General features: G+C 42.0%; 1 protein-coding gene across 7 annotated transcripts in view; it reads left to right on the forward strand.

Moving 5' to 3' along the window:
- Positions 1-26,309, forward strand: part of CFAP54 (cilia and flagella associated protein 54) — a 245,242-nt gene that overhangs the window by 207,470 nt on the left and 11,463 nt on the right. For all 7 annotated transcript variants that reach the window (XM_053921909.2, XM_024579348.3, XM_053921907.2 and 4 more), the window contains 3 exons: positions 5,428-5,534; positions 7,862-8,003; positions 16,124-16,198. In XM_053921909.2, the coding sequence (XP_053777884.1) occupies positions 5,428-5,534; positions 7,862-8,003; positions 16,124-16,198 (324 nt within the window). The remainder of the gene's footprint in view (positions 1-5,427; positions 5,535-7,861; positions 8,004-16,123; positions 16,199-26,309) is intronic.

The raw sequence follows: 26,309 nt of genomic DNA on the forward strand, positions 1-26,309 counted from the left end.
TTTTGTGAACTTCAGTATATTAGTTAATTCTTTCTATAGCATGGTTACCTTCATCTGTAATTAGAGATAATTGTGTAAACAGACACCTAACCTCAATAAATAGTAGTTGTCATTTATTATCTCAACTTATTTTAAAGTTATGCTGTTTTAAATTTTAATAATTTCAAATACTTATATGATATACTTGGTAAACATTATTTAAAAGCACCTTGTAAAGAGTGGCACCAATATCTCCTTATATTTATAGATTCTTTAGCTGCCTTCATTGTGCAGAAAAGAGAGTAAACTGTGCCTAACCAGCAAAATTAAAGTTTATAGCAAATTGGCTAAAAAACACCCTTAGTTTGCTTCTAAATGCTGTTTACAAATTTGCATCACATTAATAACTCCTTATGTTAATATGTATTGTCTTTAACTATACACCATAACCTATAACTATGCTCATGTCCGTGGGTGCGTGTTTGCAGTAGAGCTGACTGAGGGGCAGGAGGAGATGGAGGCAGGTATTCAGAGGCAGTTCGACATCAATCCTGAGCTCGCAGACTGAACAGTGATGCAGATCCTTGGACAGTCTTAAAGAGGAGTCGAGCTTTTAAAAATGGAACAGCTGGTCACTACAGCCTTTTACAGAGGAACCTTCTACTATAGAATTCTTTTATTTCTGTGCTAAGAAGAGCCTCAGGCTTTTCCCCATGAAATGTTAGCTGTATAATTTTGCCCTGTTTAGCATTTGTATTTGCTTTTTGTGACCTGCCTCAGTCTATTCCTGCATTTCTCAGCTCTTGAGTGCTGTCCCCTCTAGCTGTGCCTTGGGTAGCTCCTGGAGTCCTTCGACTCCTGTGCCTGGGGTGAGGTAGTGAAACCTCCTGGGCTTACCTGACCTGCTGTCCTGCACCTTCCCCCATTGGCCCCTCATTCTGCCGCCTCAGACTGACCACCCTGCCCGCTCTCGGTCAGTTACACGTAGTTCCATTATCCTTCATATATTAATTGTCCTTTTAGTATGAATTGTAATGGCCATTTTATATCCCTTTTCCAATTAAAATTGCATTGTAAAGTTTCCTAAGTCATAAAGAATTATTTTATAATTACCATGATAATTTTAATAAAAACCCATCAATGATTTAAAAAAGAGAAACTTTAAGATATGAGTCCCAGAAACATTTAAAGCTATTTCTCACATTTTGAAAAAACTTTCCTTCCCACCTTTCCGAGTTAAATCCTTGCCACATATTCCATATGTATCTTGAAATAATAAATCTGTAGTCTGTTTTGAAGAATTTAGTTCAGTACTTCTCAAATTGTGGTTCCAAGAATACTCCTGGCTCACTGAGCCAACATAGTGAGGGATGAGCAGTAATTTTTTTAAAGAAATCAAATTCAAGAAAAAAATATCATGATGCATCACATATAGTAAGAAAAAATGTTTCCCGAAACTTTTGTTTCATGATTGATATGTTGAAAAAGAAAATTTCTTAGGTCACTTGTCAGCATAGGTCAGAATCTATTTACTGGCTGGCAAGAGAACCAGCAACCTGAAAAAAGAATGTATCCATTCAGAGAAGGCATGGAAAGAGAAAGATCACGTGGGAAACAGAACGTTTACCTAAGCAGCTAGTTTAGAAAAACAACAAGGAAGGAACACAACAAATATAAAGTTCATTTCACAGGGTCATAGAAATATCGCATCTGTGTCCATCTGGGGCAGGATGATCTGGGAAGTTAATGCCAAGACTTGGTCTGTGACTGATAATTAGAACAACAAGGTTTCATTTGTCAACAATTGTATCTGACAATTAACATGGAAGCGTGAGCTGGTGTCAGACAGAGATGAGAAGCAGAGCATCACATAACAAATTCTCATTTGAACAGGTTGCTGGGGTGATTTGCTTAAGCCACAAGCGAAGACACAAGACACACAGTTTTTCCATTTCTTAGTTCAAGGATGTTTTTTGCCCTGTGACAATTACTATGTCTGTATCAGGTCACAATAAAAGACATAGTTGCTGCTGTTAGTGTCAGTCAAAAAATCAGGAAACACTGGCTAGATCTTCTCAGTCCTAAGATGCTATCATTTTTAGAAGCTAACACTGAAATTTGTTTGATGATTTAAATACATCCTGGTATATTCAAGCAGGCATCTGCTCATTTTAATTGGCCTTTGGTGTAGAGTTTCCTGTTGAATGACTGGCTGAAGCTCACGAGACCCACATTTGTAGAGCTGATTGTGTTCCAGGCACTTACTTGACTTGTATCCACTTCGCAGTGACTGTATGGGGTAGGTGCCCTCGTTACCCCCATTTTGTAGACAAGGAAACTGAGGCACGGGCTGGAGGGATGCTGGTTGGCATGAAGTCAAGACTGGAGCAATCTGCCTCCAAGTCTGTGTCCTAAGTGCGGTGCTGTGTTGAGTCTTCAGAGGATGGTCCTGGCTGCAGGCGCTTCTCGACTCGCGAAAGGATGGTAATGAAAATTAACATCTGACTTCAGGCTTTGGAGTTTCCAGGGCCTTAGAGGGTCATTGGATAACACTCTAAGTTAACATCACTAATTCATCCTCTCAGTCCACTCTAGTTTATCTGCTACTCTGAAGCAGAAATACCAGCAGGAGCTAAGGATGCTGGAGGCAGCAGATTAGAAATGCTGGGGCCAGGGATTTGGATATGAAAGTTTTAGATAACTTGGAGGGCTACATATTCCATGCCATGATACTTCAGAGTTAAGTTTATAACTTGGAAAAGTTTAACTTCTCAAGTGTCGGGGCACACATTACATTATTCCGTTTGACAAAGTTATCTTTAGGAGAATCTAGTAGAACCACACTGTAAGCTCTTCGCTAGAACTTTGTTACAAACTAAACATCTTTTGAACAATTTCAGTGTTTTCTGGAGACTTCTCTTAATACCACGCAAGTCAAATTTCAGATCGGAAAAAAACCCAAGAGAACGTGAACTGAGTTCAACACTCATTTTACAGATCATGAAGCCAAGTCCTGTATGGGCTTGAGCAATGAATGCCACAACTCATCAGTGGCAAAAATAAAAATGGGAAGCTAAGTCTGCTAATTCTTACTGTTGATTTCTTTATAATACACGTATAACTCAATTGCTTACTAACTAAGCAGAAAATACCGACTGGGTGGCACAGGCTGACCCACAGTGTGTTCAGGCCCGAGGACAGGTCTCAGTTAATTCTTAGTACATTTCGTCTAGGTGTGGCCAGTGGCCAATATATTGACTGCAGTCCCTTGAGATGCTGACAGGGTTTCGACAGAGCTTGCCACAGAACGTCAAAAGACCTGAAATGTCTGACAAAAGGTCGTAATTTTAATGCCTAGTTCCTTGGGGTTTTTTAGGCATAAAACGATAGGTTGAAAATTATTTCCCCCCCAAAGGTAGGGGGCATCGCTGCACTGTGTCTGGCAGTCTGCAGCACTGTTGAGAGCTGACTCCTCCTTCTGACTCCTGCTTCTTTGACGTTTCTCCTCTGCGAGCCCTGGGGATGTCCCTCCATGTGTTCTGAAATTCCATGGTGTGCTTTGGTTTGAGTCTTTCATCCCTCGTGCTAGATACTTTGGGTGCCCTTTTCCATCTTAAAAGTGTATGCTTCAGTTAATGGAGATTTTGTTTTTGTTGATAATTTTCTCTATCTGATTATCTCTGTACCTTCTGGAACTTCTAATATTCAGCTATTGAATGTTATTAGATTGTTTACTTTTCTTATTCTCCCCTGTTTATGTTTTTAAATTTAGGTTTACTCTCTAGTCTTCAAATCTTTTATTGATTATTTACTTGTTATGATTATATATTTTAATTTTTAAGAGCGCTTTCTCATGTTTTTACTGTTTGAGGTTAATAGCTCTGTGTTCTCATCTCACAGATGTAATATTGTCTTTCTTCTCTCCGAGGCTACTGATTACAGTTTCATTGAAGTTTTCTTTGCTCTCTGTCTTGTCACTGATGCTACAAGTTCCTTTCTTATGTTAGTTTTGGTTGCTGCCATTCATTTCATGTCTAGTGACTGCTGGCTGTCCATTCACGTTGGAGACACTAAGAAGCGTGTCAGGTCAAGCTTACTGATGGATGGGCCTCATTGTAGGGTAATTGCAGGAGCCAGCAGTTTCATTGGAGGATGCTGAAACATCAGTATCTGTAGGTCTTTTCTCTTCGGTCAGTTTCCTGTAGGAGAACACTTTTAGACTCTTGTCTGGCTTCCTACATTCTGGAAGTGGGATGGGGTGTGCGGGGAGGGGGCTAGAGCTGGGCAAGGAGATAGCTCTTGCTTAAAATAGACTTTCACTTAATTCCAGTGTTTCCAGTTCAGCACCTCACCCTGTACCTGATGTTCCTGAGCATAGATCTCTTCTACCTCCACAGAGAGCACAATGGAAAAGTTCAGCCAGCGGGGAGGAGACAATGGAAGGCAGGAGTCTCCCGGGGATATGCACTCAGGGAAAGGATGCGAAGGAGGTTGTCTAAGACCCCCGGTGCCTCCAGTCCCCGATGCCTCCAGTCCCCGATGCCTCCAGTCCCCGATGCCTCCAGTCCCCGGTGCCTCCAGTGCCCGATGCCAGTTGTTGGCAACCCCCCTGCAGTCAGGACAGCCTTTCCTCTCTGCCCAGTCAGCTGCGTCTTCCACATGCGTTCCACCATTCCGTGTTAGCCTGTCGTCTGCCTTGCCTCTTGTTCTGTCTTTATGGATTTATGCCTTTTTAAAAAACTCCCTTTACTCTTATATTCACTTGATTTGTGAGGAAGCAGAGATAATAGCATGCACTTAACTAGTCAGTTTTGTCTGGCAGCCCTGGGCCTCAGCTTTGTTATATCTGCAGCGAGGGACGTAGAGCAGATCATCTCCAAGGGTCCGTGACCCTCAAGTTCTATTACTCCATGACTGTAAATAGATGTTGTATCGTGTAGGACCGATCCTAAGAATTGTCAGAATCTAAACACCAGGGAACCTGCTAGAGCCTGAGTCCTTAGGAGAAGTTTCGTCTCGGAGGTGGAGACTGTGTATTGAATGAATGGAAAGCAGGGAAGGGAACAGCATAAATGAATACAGAGGAGCAGCTATGGCTACTGTGGGAAAAAGGCAATTTGAGAAGTGACAAGACACAAAGTTAGATGTTTACCAGGCATGCATTTGGAACTTCTTGTGGAGGGCTTTCAAAGGCTGAGATTTAAACTTACTGGCAGTAAGAAATGTCACTCTTCAGAAATAATACAATGTTGGTACCAAAGAGCACTTCTTTTCATCTCATAACTTTGCACAATTCCTGTTCATTTCTTCTTTTAAGGGAGTTGAACAAAAAGCCTCAAAGAAAAACTTTTCAAGTTTAATGATGTTACTTTAAGAAGTGATACGCACTTCTTGAAGCAAAGTATAATTTTGGTGTCTCATGATACATGCCTTTTAATCTTCTTGTAGGTTTTATTGCTGTATGCGCATAACTTGAAGTCCCTAAAGGTTCCAGACGAGAACTCCAGCAACCACAGCAGTGGCTGCGTCGGCTCTTTCTGGGTTCCCCTGAACAGGCAAGTAAAGCTGGATCACCTGCCACTCTAGCTTTCACTGTTGATGTTGTCGTGAGAACAAGCCGTTTCAGTAGCATCCAAGGTGAACCCTAGGAGAATTTTTACAAGACGTTTTTATTAAAAAATCCTCCTTTCGGAGGAGTATGATACTGCAGTGGTTAAGAGCTCACAGGCTGGATCCATGCTGCTTTGGTCCAAGCGCCAGCTGCGCCCCTGAACTGCCTTTGCAGCCCTGAGCAGGTTCCTTATCCTGTCTGTGCCTCAGTCTCCACTCCAGTAAAATGGGAATAACGATAATAGTACTGAAGGTCATTGGAGGAACAGTTCCTGACACTTGATGAAGTTTATAGAGGGTACAGGATGTTGCCTGTAGTATATTTGGGATGAATTTGAGAAGTAACTTAGTGTGACTTTGAATTGGGTTGCAAAGTTAAGGCCAGACTCCACCGTATCACTTGTCTTACCCTTTCTTTTTACCTAACCTGTTCAAGACTGTTCCCTGGTCAAACGTCTCGGGCCCAGCTAGGTTGCTTTCCCCTCCCCATCAAACAGGCAATACCCCTCACGTGCTCATGCATGGTTTCTCTTTTTTTCTATTTCACGTTACCAAGCTCCTTTTTGTTTTCCATCCTTTTCATTGCTCGGTTATATTAGTTTTGATCCCACTGTGATTTGCCCATATGACCCCAGCCTCCATAATGTCACTTGTGAGATGGGAATAATACCCGTTCTGCCCACATTAAGGTTACTGTTAGGGTCAGGCTAGACAATGTATGCATGTACTTTGAAAGGTCCAGTCTCATTACTAAGTCCTGTGTCGTCAGTGTCAGCCATTGTCCTGCTCGGCACCCAGTAGGTGCTTGGGGAACAGAGACTTGGGGCTTTGCTGGAGAGTGCTGTTCACGCTCCATGATTTTCATTTCAAAGGACTCTTTTTGGCCTTGGAACAAAAGAGAATAAAACAAGAGATGTTTCAAGAGCTTCTTTCAATTATTGGGCAACTTTTCTTTCTTTTTTCCTTCCTTCCTTCCTTCCTTCCTTTCTTTCTTTGCTTTCAACAGAAAATCTAGACACAGGTCATATACCATCAGAGCAACAAAACTAGGAAGTTAACGCTTGCCTTTTACATTCAGAAACATGGCGAGATGTTTTTTCCAAGCCACATGATAAAAATTTCTGCAGGTAATAAGGTAATAAGACTGACAGGATTTTTTTATTCCAAAATGTTCTTCACTATGGTGTGTTCATGATCAACGGTAGGGTTGCTCAGGTTAGGGACGTGCCCCATCCATGAGGCCATCACGGAGAAGGGTGGCTGACAGCCTTTCATCTGCTCTGTCCCTTGGTGGCACCGTGAAAATGGACTGTTCCTCCCACCCAGCGAGGCATCCCTGTGCTCTTAGGAGGGTCAGGACAAGGTCAGTTTGTGGAGAACTGCTCTTGTTGATCATCCTTGGTAAGGCAACATGAGAGGGCACTGTGCAGAACTAAAATTCCTGAATAAAAATTTTCCTGATGCCAGTTTGCTCTGTTGGGTCATTTAGTTCTTTCTCATGAAATATTCCCTCCTTCCCTGGACACGGACACTTGCATTACCCACACTTGTAGGCAGGCACTCGGACACTGTGCCTGCATCATGGTTGGCCATGCAGCTCTTCCTCCTTCAGTTCCTCCAGGGTTTTTCCATCTGCTGTCTCCCCTCTGCCTTCCGTGCATCCACTGGCCAGTGGCCCGCGGCTCCGGAAGCCTTCCGTCTGCAGCACAGTTGACACCGGGTCCTCTGCCCTCCTCCTTGGCTTTTACTTTTCCTTCTGTCCTGATTTTTCTCCTGACTCTCCACTCCCCACACAACACACCTCAGTGTTGTGGGCTCATTGATTGTATTTTTTAGAGCCATTGCGAACTTGTCATAATTCTTACCTTCAGGTCAGCCAGAGACCATCATAGGATGGCATCAGGGCTGACGCAGGAGTAAATCTTTTGTCACTGCCTGGAGTTGGTTTGCCCATGTAGATGTTTATTTTCTTAGTTTTCATCTTCAGCAGTATGTTGGTTAGGTACAGTTTTCTTTGTGCCGTGGCCAGTGTGTAATTATGTATCTGCCTGAGTGTATAGCTAGCTCATACACATTGTGCAAGTCAGAATCGTCTCCCTTTTCTCGTGTTTCTTGAATGAAGGAATAATTGTGAATTGATTATGTTTAGGAATAACAGAATCTAAATGTTAAATACGTAAGGACTTACTTTACACATATTATTGATTCTTGGAATAAATGAATGCCCTTCTTACCTTTTCAAATAAAATACATGTATATTTGTTATTTTCAGCGTTATTTCAATTCACGAGAAACTGTCTAATCTCACGCAAATAGCTGAAATATTATTGCCAGCAACTCCCGAAGTTACTGCAGATGAAAACATACCTGAAATCCAAGAAATGCAAGAGAAACCAATTGATAGTGAAATGAAAGTAAGTTATGGAATGATGGAAAATTACATTGCTGCTGCAGGGTGGACATCGTTATGCATACATCCTTCTTAAATTCTTTTTTTACTTCCTCAGAGCAGAACTGTGTAGCTCTACTTGAACTTTGTGGTTCTTCTGCACCCTGTTTTCTCTATGTAGAGTAGCAGGTGTGACCCTTTGGGACACATAAGTAGTGCTTCCTTCAAAGTTCTAAGCATACCAATTTTAAGAATCTTACGGTGCATGAAAACAAAGCCAGTGTAGAGAAATCATTCAGACATAACTGTGAACCTGAAGAAACAATGCTGTGTAACGTTGTAACATTGCTTTTAATTTTTCACTCTATGTTTATTATTTGAACATTTTTATTACCCAAATAATGTGTGAATAAAACCCAGAAAATACAGGTAAGCATGTATCTTTCAGACTTTTCTATGCGTATGTTTTTCCTCATTAAAAAGATACTATCCTTACAATGTGTTATGAATGTGCTCACAGAGTTCACACCATGGAGTGGTTATTATGACGACTGATGCTAGTGCTTCAGAGGAGGGGGTTGTTTCTCTTCTATTCCTCCTGAGCTCTCAACCCACTGAGAAGTGGGGCACAGGAAATGGATACGTGGAGATCAAAATGGCAGCATCACTACTAATAAAGCTGATTACCAAACATGGCTTTAGGTCTGTGGCCAAATATGAGCTTATTAATACTTTGCCGCTGAGTTAGCCAGACTTACCCACCTAGTCACACAGTCACCTAGCACACCTGTGACCATAAGATGCCCCCACTGCCCTTGTGCCCCCAGCCAGGCTTACTGCCCTGAGGAGTGGAGGATGACAGTCCTGCAGGCAGGGTGCCTCCAAAAATATAAGCAAAGATTGCCCAAGAGGGGCTGGGCCTAACATGGTCTGTTGCTTTTCTCAAACTCACCAACCAGATCAGTCACTCCGCACTCCCGGCAGTGAATTAGTGAGGGGTCCAAAGACAGCTGGAAGCGTCCCTCCTTCAGCAGTGGAGTGGGAATTCCTAACTGTCTATGGAAATAGAGGAGCAGGGAATACGTGGTTTTTCCTAAGTACTTGCTCTGTGACTTTCCATTTGTACCTTAACCCAGTTTCTTGAGATATATATGAGTATTCTGTAGTTACCGTGATCGTTTTTTAAAAAATCAAATGGCTGTACACCATGAAACAGCAATGAAAAGAAGCAGTCTTCTGCCCAACTTGTACTGAATGAATTCCAGCCACTGGGGGCCCATCTCTGATTTTCTTCTCTGAAATCTCCTAGGATCTTCCCTTTCTTTTTAGTCTGTTGTATCTTTTTTCTTAAATCGCTTTCTGCTAGGTTATGTTCAATTGATTACCAACAATAATATTCTTAGAGAATATCATTGGTATGGCTCATTTTGTTTTCTTGCTTACCTCATCGAGGCACTCACTGTGTAAAAATGTAAAAGCTGGCAAATCTCCTGATTTTCAGAGTATACTTGTTGGCATGTTTTCACTGTGAATTTACCGGCAGAGTGAGTGCGTTTTTCATTATTGTGAAAGCAACAAGCCCAGTGGCAAGAGGATTCACCAGCACGAACAGTTAGCCTTTGCAACATGCAGCTTCCCAGTATTTACGTCTCCAGTGCTCTGTGTGTGCATTTGGCACAGAACCGATGCCTTAGAATTTTAGTTACACATCTTTTCCAGTGTCCTCAAATGTTACAGCATGAATTACCAGGCACTTAATGATATTGATGACATACTGAGTACTAATAATAAATCTCCCAATAAATCAGCTATCTCAAACTCATGAAATTTCATATATACTGTACATAATTCTTTTCCTAAATTGCACAGTTGCCCTTTCATGTCTATTTTCAAGAAGAACTGAGCTCTCATTTCATTTCTGCGCTTCTTTTGTAGATCACTTATGATCACAATTTTTCCATCACAGACCAGACTTATCAGATTGTCTTTGAGCCATGTTCTAGATTATTCTTTGCTGAAATCATCTTTGACTCTGTTCATTACTGTATGGGTTATATGTGGAAGATGATTACTTTCCCTTGCATTTGTCTTTTCAGCTCAGATTGCCTGTAAGACAGGAGAGCGAGTGTCTGGAAAAACAAGGATTCTAGGGTGTGCGCTGCCACTCAGCTTTATGGGACTAAGGACCTTTCCTGGGACTAGTTTTACTCTCATTTCTGAAAATGATCCTTTTGCCCTGGCTACTATGGCTCATTTGGCTTCAGTGTCACCCCACAGACCAAAAGTTCGCAGGTTCGATTCCCAGTCAGGGCACATACCCAGGCTGTGGGTTTGATCCCCAGTTGGGGTGCATATGAAAAGGCAACCAGCCATGTTTCTCTCTCACATCGATGTTTCTTTCTCTTTGCTACCCTCCCTCCCTGCCTCCCTCCATTTCTCTCTCTTTCTAAAAGTCATGAAAAAATGTCCTCCCGTGAGGATAAAAAGAAAAAATGATCCTTTCACTCAAATACTGCTCCGAGCTGGAGAGAGGAGCCCCTTGGTTGGAATGAGAGTCATCAGAATCTCCCTGGGGTTCAGATGTAGATACAAGATTGCTCACAATGAGCCCAGTATCTGAGCCAAGAGGGGGACTCTGTGCACAAGCAAATTCGGAATAAATGGGGGCTGGGGAGCAGGGCAGAGGGAGGAGTCCAGAGGACCGGTCTGCCTTCACAAGGCGTGAGGCCTGCTCTCACGTCCTGACTAGAATGGCATATGGGGAGCGATCAGTCCTTGAGTAGAAAAACTGTCTTCTGTCCTGGCATTGTCCTCTGTATTTTTGAATTTATTCTATTATCCAACTTACAAAGTGCTTCTTCCACTTTAAGTAGGGCATTTTTAGATGGGTTTTAGTTCTGTTAGTTTTTTATAAGACAGAATGTCATTAAATGGGAGAAAAGCTAGTATTTGGGTGAATCAGCAAAATAATTAGTTCATAACATTTGAAAGTTGAGAAATGGAAGGAACATACAAACTTTTCATTTTTCCAATATACTAAGCAGCACTTAACAACAACAAAAAAAAGCAGCTAGATTTTGGATTATAGCAAATAATATCCCATTGACTAAATCTGCCAGTTCGTTGTCATGACAACCTTCGCTGGGAGCTAATTAGAAGTTAACTAGGACGCTTGAAGAGATCGATTCTGGTGGAGAATTGGACAGGGTTCCATAATCTCTATAATCTAATATATTAATATCTATCACAGTATAGGTTTTTGGTGGGTTAAACATAAGAGTCCAGAAAATGTGCTTTTGGTTGATATGGGGATGAGTAAATCTTGTTCTCTTTCCCATTTCTTTCCCTTTCTTTTTTCTTTTCCCCCCAAATCCCTATGGTCTGGAATAAGCCAAGAACTTCATAAAACAGTAATTTAAGATGCATTGGGAGGGCTACAGAACAGGTGTTTCAATCATTTCTGGCTTGAAAACCTTGTATGCCCTTCTTCAAAAATGAACAACACCAGCTCAGAATGGCCGAGTTGTTTTAACCTGTCATTCACAGCTTTGGGGCTGTCTTCAGAATACATCAGGCACTTTACAGCATATGAAAGATGCAAACCATCCTGATTTTAAGACAAAAACATCTTTTTGGAATGATAGCATACTGATACAAAAGGCTTACAATATGTTTACCAAAGTCATCCAAGGTTAGCTCAGCAAGTGTAAGGGATGCCTGGAGTGTATAAGGCAATTAAAATGAGCATGTTGTCAAATTATACCAAATGTCAAAGTACTATCAAAACATAAAACAAAATAAAATTGGACATCAGCATCAATTAATGAATTATTTTTGAGAAGCAATTACTTGCAAAAATTTCCCAGGCTTGGGAAAGATAAGAAATAAAGAAATCAGTACAATTAGGTCTATGTCAAGGAGGAGCTTAATTTTTGTGTGAGTTTGGCTATGTACCCAGATGTCATTCATAATGAGCCAGCTGCCTGGTGGCCCTCTTTTAGCCAGCAAAGTGTGGCACTTAAAGAAACATCAGTCTGATGTTCAAAACCATTGAAGACTATCTAAATCTTTATAGAGTCTCTTGTAAGAACATTCAACCAGGAATCCTTTTGGAATACACAGCAAAACTTCTTTAAAGTCTTATTTTCCTCAACTATCTTGCTCTTAATAGCTCTCTGACACCCACAGCCGGTCTTCAACATCTGTCTTATTTGGCTCAAAATCCTAAAACTTTTCCCTCCAACTCGGTCTGTGTGGAGTGGTTTATTTCCTCTTCCCCCCTTCAGTGTCTGTGACTTCTAGTTTTCTTATTTCCCCCATTACTGGATTCTGTACCATTCAAAAGGATTAGGTTGTGGAATCTTTCCCTCTCAGTGGTGGGGCTGTTGATGCCAACTATTTTAATTTATTATTTTTTAGATCTTATTTATATTGATGTGTGTGTAGGGGGGGGAGGAAAAAGAGAGGGAAAGGGAGAATTGAGCTTACTTTGTATTTGCTTAAATAGCTCAGATAACACTTTATAACTTCTATAAGCTAAAAGGTCATCTTTTTTGTACCACAAAATACCTTGTGCCCCTAGCATATTGCTTCAGCAATTTTCTGTTTATGTGTCTCTTCCTCTCTCTTGAATTTGTATTACCATGCTCAGCGGTCTTATTTATCATTTTATCTCCAATGTCTTGCCCAGTAGGTAAGTCATTAGTGCCTTTCCATTACTTGCCTGTGAAGCTTCTAGTCGGAGACTTGTGGGGCACGCTCATTCCTGACTGAGCGTACAGCAGGAGATGCGATGGGAAGTCATGGAACTGAATGTCAGAGCCTGGGGGCGATGAGCCAGTGCTGTGGCAAGAGTGCAGGGTTGATGTGGTGGGAGATACGGCTGAAGAGACGGATGGAACTGGGCGCTTCCTCCTCTCCGATCTCACACAGTGCTGGAAGTCTGTCTCTCCTGTTCCTCCCACCGACCATGAACTTCTCAAGGGCTCTCCTGTTTTGTTCATCTCCTGTTACCAATCTTTGGTACATAGGATGCATTCAATGGATGCTGAATGAATAAATGGTGAATGAACATTGTTCTACAGGACAGGGTGTGTGCGGGGGTCGGGGGGGAGAGGGATGGAGGGCACCACCCAGAAGGGCATCTCATGCTCCACATTCCTTTTACTAAGATAACCCTGGTGCATATGAGGAAAGGATGAGGAAAGTAAGAGTTGGGAGCATGAAAAACAATTTAGGAAGCTTTCCCCATATTGTAGGTGAAAGGTGATGAGGATTTCAACTAAGTTGAAAAATTGGCTTTATTATATTAGGAAGTAATTTGGAATCCCATCCATCGCAGAATCAAGATGCTCCTTGTTAACAGAGAAATGGCAGGATTGAGCCAGGGCCACTCTGTGTCTTCCCAGGTTCCTCACCAACTACGGCTCTCCTCACGCACCTTTCAGATGGGTGGATGAGCTGGTGCTTTCTGTCTTTGTTTCTGTGGTCGAGAGGTCCCGTGAGGTCTCTCACAGCCCAACATCGAGTCCGCCCATTTCTCACATGTGTTTGTGATTTGCCTCAGCTAATGCCAAGGCAACAGAATGTTGTTGAGGTGAAATTTCTGTTTGATCAATGTTGAAACGGGCAGTGCAAGGCATTTATCAGGTAACATTGCTGCTCGTCTGTTAATGTGAAATCGTGAATGATAACGTTTCGCTTGATAGGTCTTGATGAAGTTGTGACAGTAACCCATCGTGGATGTTATCGAAATATTTCATATAGAGAGAAAAGTAGCTAGTCCTAAGCACTCAATTAGAAACATAGAAAGGTATATAACGAGAGGAGTATAGGAGTGGACTGTGTTCTTCTCTGTCTAGCAAAACGAACCAGGAGCCCGGAAAGTTTGTCAGAGGAAACTGGTATTCCCTGGCCAGTGCTGGGGATCCCGCTTGCCTTCCATACTTTTTGGTCCCATTGGAGCTGCCCTGCGTTTAGCTATGATAACTTCCTGCACAAGCAGTTTGATTTATCCTTCCCATGTCTCTTCCAGTCCAGTTCACCATTTTTTGTGTGCGTGTGAGGACATTTAAGTTCACCTTCTAAGTTCACACTTAAGTCTCACTTCCCAGTTAGAACTGTCCAGTTCACCTTTAAACTGTGGCCAGAATTGCCTTTTTAAAGCACCTGAATTCCCTCAATATCCTACCCACCAAAATTCAAGTTCCTTGGTTTTACCCGTCCTGGTGTAAGTCTGCTCTCCAGCCTTATTTTTCACCACTCTCACTGCCATGCTCCCTGTACCCGCCCACAGCAAAACCACATCAGATCCCTGGGCGCCCTGAATGCCTGCTGTGTTGCCGCTTACCGGGCTTCCCCATGCAGAATGCCCTCGTCTTCATTCTCCGCCAAGTGAAATCCCACTACTCGGTCACTTTCTATTCATATGACCCGTTCTCCAGGAAGTCTTCCCTGTCCGTCATGCTTATACTTACTCTCTCCTACCTTCAGGCTCCTTTACATGTCATAACGATGCATGTTCTGACCACATTCTACTTGGTATTTCATTTAGTTGTGTAAGTATCGATTTTTCTCAGTTACTTTGGGAGGATAGGGCCTGTATTCTCTGTATTCCACAGCACCTAATATAATGCCTTAAATGTATTTGTTAAATTAAATTGCCCTGTCTGATGTGGCTCAATGGATTGAGTACCAGCCTGGAAACCAAAAGGTCACCGGTTAGATTGCCAGTCAGGGCACATGCCTGGGTTGTGGGCCAGGGCCCCCAGTGGGGGGGGGGGCACGTGAGAGGCAACCACACATTGATGTTTCTCTCCCTCTCTCTCTCCCTCCCTTCCCCTCCCTAAAAATAAATAAATTAGGTATAACTTTGGAACTCTAAAATTTGATCTTTTTTATGTTTATGCATTTATTTAAACCTGGACAGAACATGGTATGGGGCTGTGAGTTCCATTTCTTGCTTTTTTATTTTTAGGTTTTAACCAGCAGTGGTCAGTTCTAATGTAAGAATGAATGTACTTTTACCACTTTAATATTTCTGAATACCATTACATATATATATGTATATGTGTGTGTATGTATTAAATATATGTATATATGCAATATATATATAATATACACATATTATACACACACACACACACACACACACACACTACCAAAAAGCAAATTGTTGCTTCCCTCAGGGATGGATACTGGCAATGACAGCATTAGAGTTATGACTCCTCTAGGTAATTATAAGTGAAGAAAACCTACTTACACTAGCTCCAGTGAAAAAGAAGGCTAGGTGGGGAGGCAGTATTTTTCAGGGTCCACAAAGTAAGCTCATGCACAGCCACGGACTGGAGACAATACCCACTGGGTCTCACGGGAAGTGGACTGGAGAGTGAGGAGCCGAGGGTGTGCTCAGCTCCACAGGGGGCACAAGTTCACCTCCTGTCTTTCTTCCTCTGACTCATCTTGCATCTGGTCCAGTGGCTGCCTTCTCCAACCCCGTATCAGGACCTCTCAGCTCACACGGCCAGTACTAACTACAGCTGTCCTTTGTTGTCCTTCCTAATGAGAAATTACAGTGATGGAGAATCTGGCTGATTCAGCCCTGCAGAGGGGTGGACCCCTCAGGGTCGGATGTGTACACATCAACAGAGCTCTGTCCACACGGTAGGGCTCGGGCAGGGTCGTCAACAGTAGAGAACATGCGGTCCTGACTCCCGCTTCCTGTTCATTTCCTCTTTGCATTTCGTTCCCAATCCCAACCGTTCTTCTCTGCTTAAACCCGTTTCTGGACTCTCTTCCATGCCTCTCTTCTAAGAAGACAAGTGACTTTTCAAAATCTTATTTTTAGTGTGAATTACTTTATCTGTTATTCTAATAAAACATGAATTTTAACAGTGACAATGCAGGGAAAGAATCCTAAAAATATATTCTTTTAAATTAAGTCTTATATTTTGTGGCCATCCTGTACTTTTCAAATGACCCTAATTACTTAAGGGATGTGACCTCTGAGTCCCTCCAGATCTCAACCTGAACATGGGAGTTAGCCGAATGCAGAAGAAAACACAAATGAAATAAATCACTTATAATTAAAACACCTATTATTTTACCAGTAAGATCAACCTTACTACATTGTTTTCTCATTTCTAGAACATGATTATTGAATGTTGTTTTGAAATAAGAAGTCTGTTTTTGACTGAGGGGGAGACACCATCACTGTCTGAGGTATGTATTTCTTTTAAAACTGTATTTGACTCACAGGTGTCGTTGCCATGGAAATGGAAAACATCTATTACGAAAGTATCAAGGGCCTGTCCCTTCTTAATTAATGTGAAAGAGTGGTAAACATGAATTTATAAGAGCATGTTATTTTGTTTAAAAATATTCTTTGTTTAAAAATCAACTAGTACAGAAAATTATGAAGAGAATAATGTTAAGGTGATTTCAAATCTATCTCAGAGACTAACCACTATTAACATTTTGGAGAATATCTTAAATGAGTTCCATGTATATATAAACTTCAGAATTTTTATGTCAATGGGATCATACTGTATAATGCATCCTATATCTTGCTTTGTCTTATTCAATAATAATGTTATGGACATGTGTTTTTTTTTTTTTTTTGGTGAAAGCTCACCTTGTATTTAATGCCTGCATAATAGTCTCTTTTATGTATTTGTTGTGTCAGGCTTTACTTACACAACCAGATTTTATTCATGGATTGTGAGGGTGATAGATTCTAGTATGTATCATACACATTTCACCCTTCTGCATTATCTTCTTAGAGTTAATTCTTAGGAATAAGATTTTGGAGCAAAAAGTGATAAAATATACATAATATAAAATGACATTGTGATAAAATAGACATAATGTAAAGTTTACAATTTTAAACATCTGTAAGCGTACACCTCAATGGCATTAAGTACATCCACAGTGTTGTGCAACCAACCACACTGTCCGTCTCCAGAAATTTCTCATCATCCCTAGTAGATACTTTGTACCCATTAAATAAGAAATCTTTGTTCTCGCCTCCCGCAACTCTTGGTAACTTCTAGTTTGTACCTCGATTCTACTCTTTGCCTATTCTGCGTACCTTATGTAAGTGCCATCATGCAATGTTGGTCCTTCTGTGGCTGGCTTATTTAATTTAGCACAGTGTTCTCAAAGACCATCCACGCTGTAGCACGCATCAGTCCTTCGTTCCTTTTTAAAGCTGAATAATATTTCACTGTATGAATATACCACGTCTGCTTATTCATTCCTCTGTGGCTAGATATTTAAACTGTTTCTACTTTCTGGCTATTACAAATAATACTTCCGTAAACATGGGGGTACAAGTAACTGAGTCTCATCTTTCAGTTCTTTCAGGTATATACATAAGTGAAATTGGTGGGTTGTATGGTAATTCTATTTTTAACTTTCTGCAGACCCCCCAAACTGTTTTCTTCAGAAGCTGAACCATTTTACTTTCCCACCAGCGATGCACAAGTGTTCTAGTTTCTCCACATCCTCACCAACATTTGATATTTTTCTTTTTGGGGGGCGGGGTAGGTGATGATTGCCATTGTAATGAGCATAAAGTGGTATCTCATTGTGATTTTGATTTGCATTTTCCTAATGACAAATTTAGTTGAACATCTAAATAATGAACATTATTTGCCATTCATATATCTTTGGAGAAACGTCTGCTCAATCCTTTGACTATTTTTGAGTTGGCATATACGTCGTGGTGTATAATTGCAAATGGTTCTCCAGAAAAGTTGTACCAATTTCCTTGCCCATCAGTGGTAGATGAGAGGGCCATTTTACCCACAAGTTCATCTACCCATGCTCTTCTCCTGGCTCCCCTCGCTCTCTCCCTTCCATTCTTCTCTCCCTCCTCCTCCGCTGCCTCCCCCTCTTCTCCCCACCATTGGAGGTCTAACAAGTGAAAAACAACACTTTCATTATTTAAATTTTTACTGTCAGTAAGGCCAGCTAGAGTTCATGTGTTTGTTGGCAATCCGTGTTTCTCCTTTCGTGAAGCGGTATTCGTTCATTTAGTCCACCGACAAATGCAGAGTGAACTGTCTCTGCGGCAGGACCTTCTCTCGAGGCCTGGAGCGTAAGCTCCGAACAAGCAACAAGGACTCCGCTGTCTGAGCTGTCATACTTTTGTGAAGAAAATAGTAAGCAAATCAGTAAGCTAGATAACTTAAGGTTTTACTAAGTGCTGTGAAGGAAAGGGAGGGTGATGTGTTAGATATGGTTCGGCAAACTGAAGCCTATGAACTACATCTGGCCCGCTGCCTATTTTGTAAATAAAGTTTTATTAGAACACAGCCATGCTCACTCATTTACTCACAGTCCATAGTTGCTTTGGAGTTACAAGAGCAGGGCTGGGTAGTTTTGACAGAGACCATATGCTCACAAAGCCTATTTTATTTCCTGTTAGACCCTTTACAAAAAAAGTTTGCTGACTTCTGTGATGGAAAGTAGCCAGAATCAGAGTGACAAATTCTATAGGGTCATAAGGGACCCTCCTTGGAGATGGTATTTGGAGTGAGACCTGAAATGTTACACTGTGTCCCTCCCACTATATGATTAGTTTCTTGGGGGCAGGAGTGATGCTGTCTTAGTCTTTGAATTCTTATAGTGACATCTACATTATATTAAGTATTTACTGCTTCTTGAACTGAATTGAATTCCCTTTAGTTTTAAACACCTGACATTTAATATTTGCTTTTCAAAAAACAATGATTTGGCCATTTACATTCTTTCCCATTTTTTAAATGAGGAACTTAAGTTTTTAGTATGGAAATAAATAGACAGATTTACTGTGGCAGACCATTGATAGTAAAATCAAACATAAACCAAATTTTGTACAAACTAATTAATAACAGGTCACAGTAAAAGGTCACATGATTTTTAATATGAATGAGATTTGGCGTTTGAGAGACCAGGTTCGAAATGCCATCCTTGAATCTTGTTAGTTGTGTGACCTTAGGCAAGTTTTCTCAAATGGAAAATAGGGTAATGATGTCCACTTCTCGCAGTTGTGGGCACTAAAGCAAAGAGTGTATGTTGAGTACTTGGCATAGGGGCTGGTACAAACAAATGTTTAGTAAATATTATCTCTTTCACCATCATCATCCCTACCAAGGTCCTGTGTCCATGTGTGAATTCTTCATCACCTAGTTAATTACTTTTAAACAGACTTTTAGGATCCAAGTTTGTTTTGAAATATTGGTGCACAAGGAGAGGAAAAGTGTTAAAGGTAGAGAAGATTTAGGACTCATTTTCTTTCCTGTAAAGTGAGTCAGTGTTGAGTCCTAGAGGAATTAGGTCAACATGCAGGATCCCAATGGGAGATGCAGTGGGGGTGAGTCACTGGTCCAAGAGAAGATGCCCCCCAGTTGAACCCCATGCTAATGCTCCCACCTAGTCATGCTGGGAGGGGGCATGGGCATCAGGAGCTTGTTCCAAGAAATAAATTATTAGACAAAACTACATGCCTTAGTGTAGCTGTTTTTATCACCAGGATGAGATCTTGCTCTGCAGTTTGGCTCCACACTGAACATACCTATTGCAGTCGCCTGTTATTGCCTCTTCCTAATTAGCATAGATACTGCAGGCGCAGCTTGGGATAAAAAGAAACCGAGAATAGCAAGGAGGTGAAGGAAGGGGATGAGTACTCCATGCTAACCTTCTATAAATGACTGTTAGGTATAATTTCAGGCGAACCAGTAATAAAGCTTTCCTTTCATTGCCTGCGTTGGTTCAAATTATTGCAGTTTCCAAGTTGTCAGGTAGCATTCGAACATGATGCTAAAAATACTCCTTCTGTTCTTGCTGTGACTGATCACGGGAAGGACAGACTGTCCGCCGGTAATTATTGACTTCAGCTGCTTGAAGAACATTGGTGTATATTTTTGTTGCTTCAAAGGCAGTATAGGTTAAGTTTCCCACATTTGGCTAATTTTATATTTTCATACTGGTTCACATGATACAAATAAATTTACCCAACCAGTGTATGCACCTGGGCTTGCATGTGTATGCTGAACTGACTGGAGTCACTCACCCGGAATCCGTGTGGAGAGGGTTCCTAGGAGCAGATCCTGGTTTAAGTAGGGAAGGTTAATCTTGGTCAAATGATAAGAAACGTACAAGGAGGTTGCAAAGTAGGTTTTCTTGGCTGTGTGAGTTCAGTGGGATATATCTTTTTTTAGTTCAGGATTTTTAGCTAGATTTAGCATAGTATCTGACAATAATGATAATAATCTTTCAAATGATTACTAATAGTGGTGGTAGTAACAGTATTCATGGTTAATATTTGCTGAGCACATGGCATGTGCAGACACTGTTCAGTGTTTGAGGATCTCATTCAATGTTACAAGAATCCAGTAAAGTTGGTTACTACTATTATCCTCATCTTAGAGACCAGGAAACTGATGCACAAGGAAACGAGGCAGCATGCTTAAGGTCTTACGAGTGGAGCAGGCAGGAGTCAAATACAGTTCTGCTTAAAAGTCCAGGTGCTCTGCATCTGTAACTAAGTTACACCCAAGGTATATATTGTTAGAATAGTGGGAGCAGGTGCTACAGGGCTTTGAGGAGTGAGAGGTGAGAGGAGGAGGACTGGGTAAGCCAGCTGGAGAGAGACACGGGGCGAGGGAGGGAGTTAGGATGGGAGTGGTGGTAAGGGAAAGGAGCTGGGAGGGTGAAGGTTGCCTCTCTAGAAGAGACAAGGACAAATGATGGAACACAGCCTTAAGGGAGCAGGGAGGGAACAGAAAGACAGTGACAACACAAGTGAGGTGGCTGCCTGGAAGTAGCTGAAAGATACCTCTTTCCTCCAGCCTCGAGGTAGCGACTGAGGAGGGAGGGGTGCATGTTTGTAAGGAAAGGCTGGGAAAAGCTGGGGCAGTTCACACCCAGTGGTGCTCATTTCTCCACGAAGTGGAGCAAGTTTATGTTCCATTGTAGTGGGGCAGAGAGTTGAGGGTATGATCCTCTAAGAGAGCTAGAGAGATGAAGATCTTGAATATTCACAGTCATTGAGTGTGATGGGCAAGAAAGCTGACCAGGGACAAATCAAAGGATTGAGGGCCGAGTGGAGATTGAAAGTCTTTAACTTGATGGGACACTAGGCTACTCGGCTTGCGATTTTTCTCCAGCAACACTGCACACTGGTGTGGGAAACGCCGATGGAGGCAGACACGAGAGAACAGAGGCACGTGGCCGGTGAGGCTGCTGGCAGCAGGCAGGAGGCCCGGGCGGACTAGAGCAGCTGTGCCTTTGTCTCACGGTCCCTTCTAATGTTCCTCCTCCTGACTCCGAGAAAGCACCAGGACAGCCTGATGTCTGCCATTTTACTAAACTCTAGTTAAGCATGAAAGAGTTCATGCACTGTGTTCTGTTACAAATATTTTGAACTTAACCTAAGAATAACTCCATGACAGTTAAGTTCTAATGACTTAACTGCATTATTATGTACATTGTTAGTGTGCATTTCTTTTCACATGAGTAATAGTGTACCCGTGTTCTTGTATTTTTGATTCTTAAAATGATCATTTTTGTATGTGTTTATGATCAGATGTTGACACCAACCACATGCTGGTCACCAAAATAATTATTTTCTTTAAGATGATTTTGGTAAGAAGTATGGAAATGGTAAAAGAACAGCCAGTGAGAAACACAGTCACAGATAATGTTGACATAGCTTAGTTTGTTTAGCCAGTTGCATCTTTAGTTTTTTGTCTGATATTTTCATTCTGTCATATGACTACCTATGCCCTGTGGCCTTTTATGACCTTATGACCCCTGCCTATCGGCTGAAATTATTGCCCCGCAGTGCTAGTACTTTATCTTTTACTAGATTATTATGTCAGAACAGGTAATAACACATCAGACTTGTGTTACTCTGTCTCAGAGTCCTTCCTTCATCGGTTTCTCTCAAGCCCATGGTTTGTATCTCTGTACTTAACAGTTTTTATCAAAATACGTCATAACGATGTGCTTCCAAGATTGTCTCCATTGCCAGGGCAGGTAGGGTCTCATATAAAAAGATTGGGTCTTACTCTATTTTTATTCTCAGTGACTTGCCCAGTGATGGCCACCCCCCTCCCAGGGATCAGTGCTTGTTAAAAGAATGAACGTTCATGATGCACCTTCCAGAGGTCCCGCTGCTTTGCAGTCCTCGTCTAGACCTTAACAGGGACCCTAGACTCACCAGTGTCGTGCATCTGTATTTAAACCTTCGACAAGTGCCTCCTCTGCGCCAGCCATTGGACTAGGCATTGGGACACAGAAGTAAGAGCCAGAGTCCGTGCCTTCAAGGGGGCCTGCAGTTTGGCGGGGAGATGGGCAGATGGTGAAGCAATTACAGTACAGTGTGCAGGAGAGGCCTGGGACCAAACACCATTCCTCAGTAATAACATCAGTCAATATTCTGATGTTATCTTCGCTTAATTCTGAACGTGAGAAAATTTCCTTTGGTATCTTTTAAGAAGGGTTCACTATAAAAAATCAAATTAGTATAACTGCCTATGGCCTATGGTTAAAAGCTTTAATTACTTTGGAAAGTGATTGGGAGGCAGTAGAGAATCCTTAGGAAGACCTAACCATGATCAAGGGCACATTTGGAAGCATTTCCCTCTGATTCAGAAGACCTTTGGAAGACCAGATGGAAAACAGAAGTCCTAGCTTTCACCGTGGGCTCAGTGGGGAAGGCCTGCTGCGTAGTTTTGTTTGTGGGAATGAGGAGAATGGGACAAATCTCCAAATCCCTGGATAGAAAAATAAATAGAAAAGTTTTTTTAAGTCCACTTAGTTGACAAGCTGCAGCAGAGTGCCAGGCATGCGCTGGGCCCCCTTGAGGGGTGGAGAGAAAGACAGGGTTCTCATCTGGAGGAGGCTGACAGTCCAGAAAGGAGGGGTGGGGCTGGTGCTTGGTGGGTGTGGTTTTAAAATGATGATCGTTTGGAATGAAGATGGGGAGAACAAGGTTGACAGAGGTTAAAAGACCTGCCCAAGGTCACACAGCTGGTAACTGTCACAGCCAAGACTCAGATTCCAGAGTGTATGCTGTTTGCTGTTGACTCTCGGCCATTCTGGTCAAGGGGCGGCATGGAGAGTATATAGCCAAGGGAGAGTCACAGTCGGGGGTTGGGAAGTGGTACGTGCAGTGGTTACTGGGTAGGCTTGAGAGCCAGATTGCCTGGCCCCAAATCCCAGCCCAGCTCTGCTGTTTGCTAGACCTGTAACCTCTGGCAGGTCAATTCATCTCAATGCTTCACTTTTCCTATGTGTAAAATTGGAATAAAAATAGTACTTACCTCATAGGGTTGTTGTGAGGATTCAATTAATCCATGTAAAATCCTTAGAACAGTGCCTGGCATCTAGTTCATCATCTGGTTCACTTGGAATTAGACCATTGTAAGTAGGTTTGTTTCCCCACGAGTGGCTGTAGCAAAGAGCAACAACGGCTTGCCTAGGATAAAGCCTCTGAGTGTGTTCCCGAAAGAGAGGCTGGGGTAATGCAAGCGCTAGGAGTGGCGGCATGTACCCCTTCTAACCACATGCATTTCCATCCTCGTCTGTTCCAGTTACTGTTGTTATATAACAAAGTGTCCCAAGCTTAATGGCACAAAATGACCTTTCATTAGGCCTAAGGATTTTGTGGGTCACATATTTGGAAAGGGTACGGTGGGGCAACTCGTCTCTGCTCCATAGTCTCTGGGGAATCGGCTGGGAAGACTCGAAGGTTGGGGATGATTCAGCTGCTGGGGGCTGGAATCCCTGAAGGTGCCGCGTGCTGGCTGTTGGCTGGGGGCTGAGGCTGGGAATGTAGATTGGGCTGTTGGCCAGCACACCACACACCACACAGAACCTATTTGTGGCTCCTTGGGTCTCTGCACAGTGTGGTGTCCGGGTTTCAGGAGTGAGCCCCCCGTTCCCCAGAGAACCAGGCAGAAGCTCTACCACTGTTTATGCCCTGACTTTGAAAGTTACATAAGGACTCTTCTCGGCCAGGCCCACATCTATCCAGATGCCTGGTGGGACATAGACTGCACCCCTCGATGAGAGGACTGTTGCATCCATTTGGGGAGAATGAGGTCTGCCACAAGATCCAGTAAAACACTCCCAAGTTCTAGGCCTCTTCCTTCTCTGAGCAGAGGCTGCTCCTGGCTACCTGCTTAGGCAACTATTAAAATTAGTCAGCATTCTCTCCAAATATGCGGGTAACTGTCATGGAGTTGCTGAGTGCGTTCAAACCCTCACAGGAGAGGATAAACTTGGTGGACTCTCGAAGCACCCTTTGAAATAACCTATGCTGTTTTTCTGGGTGTTGGGTCGGGCTGCATGTTATGCCTATTTCTGTGGAGCAGCTTCCATTTCACCTTTTTTCAGGCTCTTAAATCCTAAAGGGTGGTGCTAGGCTGTTTAACTTCCTTTGGCTAATTTTATTACATTACCGCATGCCTCTTGGTTTCCTTTTAACAAAAGACCCCAATGGTGTCAATGGCGATATTCTGTTTAAACTGTCATTTATATCATTGGGCACAAGGTTCCACATATTCCACAGTAGGTGTTTACTAAGTCTTAAAAAATTAAGTCTATTAATATAACTGTTTTTTTTTGTGTGTGTGAAGTTGAGAGTTGCAGAGTTTTGGTTTTTTTCCCCCCATCATCAGCCAAGAGTCTTTTATCTTTTTTCTTTTTGTACCAGCCAAGAGCTGTCTGAATAGATTTTATGGGCATCTAGAATTACATCTTTCTTCTGTGAGACATTATCATTCTGTCCTCAAGTGAAGAGTATCCTTTGTATGTAAGTTCATGAGACATCCACTTAATATTCGTACATTCTTTTGAAGACAATGCCGGATGACATCAGCTCCACACTGCTTTTAAAACACAGCGCCGACTTTGATTCCATCCTCTCCCTGTTCAGTTCTAACTGTCACATTTGGCTGAGGGGAAAAGAAAGCCCTTAAGAAAAGGCCACGCTATTAATATGCTCTTCAAAATGCTAAGAAAAGGCTAAGCTGTTTATGGCGTTTTCAAAATGCTCATCTCTTGGAGATTTGCCAGCAATAGTGTGAAGGTGAAATACGTTTTCATTCATCAAGGAACCGAGGGCCTTTGTGTTATCTGTACTCGAAGTATCGGTCCCACTTTTGTTAGACATGCAATTTAGGGCATATAATGGTACTTGGATATAATTTAGACTAAAATATAATCATGGACCTGGTATTGTATATTTACTGTAGAAGCGGAAGAGAATGCATTCACTGTTTGATAAAGCAAGCCTGGCTTCGTTCAGGATATAATTGTATTTCAGGATCAAAGGGAAATTTCCCAAATTTTAGTCGCTTGTATAACTTCCAAGGAGGTGAGAGGCAGGGGTATCATTAGCAAACCTGTTCATTGCTATCTTTCTATTTTGCTGAAAATGGAGTTAAATGTTTACTTGCATTTACTTCATTCATTTCACTAAATGATTTTGTCTTGATTAAAAAACTGGACTTTTCACAGTGGGATTAGATTTTCATTTAGGATGATGTTGGTTTTTGCCTCATAGAGTTGAGTCATTGGACACACTTTGGGAAATTCTCTGGACAAATTTTCCTTATAATTAAATAAATTCACAAAGAAGAAGCAGGTGTAAATTTACCCATTTTTCTTATTAATACCAGTGACACTAGCTGTTTGAGATTTTTGTTCTTATTTCTCAACCACCTGTGAGAAGAGTATGGCGGGAAGCGGGCTCGGTGTGGTCTAGCCCCAGCTTTGCCCTTGTGGGCAAGTCATTAACCCGTTAACACCCTACGTCAATCAGATTTTGTTGAGGGTCTTGAAAGCAATGCATCTTACTGGATTAAAAACATGATTTGATTCTTGTTTCTACTATCCATTGATGTGTGATTGTGAGCAAGTTACTTCACTTATCATGGCTACTCCTCTTGTAGGGATTCCACTGGAAATAATATGCAACCCCTGCAGTATGGCGCCAGTACACACCAGTGGTGTCCAGCACAGCATTCAGTGCATTGAGGTCACCTGCAGTTTTCCCAGCCTTCAAATGAAGTGAGATGAGTCGTTTGTTCCTTAGACCAGTAGTAACTCCTTTCATTAGTGGCCTTTGGCCGGTCTAAATGTTTGCTAATTTTCAGAAGAATGAAAGGACATTTGTTAGATGCATTCTTAGTGTTATTTTTCAGCCTCTTTTAAGGCCTAATTTTTTTGTTTCGAGATAATTGTAGATTCACATGCAATTATAAGAAATGCCAATATATAGCAAGATCCTGTGTGCCCTTTACCCAGTTTTCCTTGATGGGAACATCTTGCAAAACAG

This window comes from Desmodus rotundus, chromosome 3 (assembly GCF_022682495.2).
Source record: "Desmodus rotundus isolate HL8 chromosome 3, HLdesRot8A.1, whole genome shotgun sequence".
In the NCBI taxonomy this organism is placed as follows: Eukaryota; Metazoa; Chordata; class Mammalia; order Chiroptera; family Phyllostomidae; genus Desmodus; species Desmodus rotundus.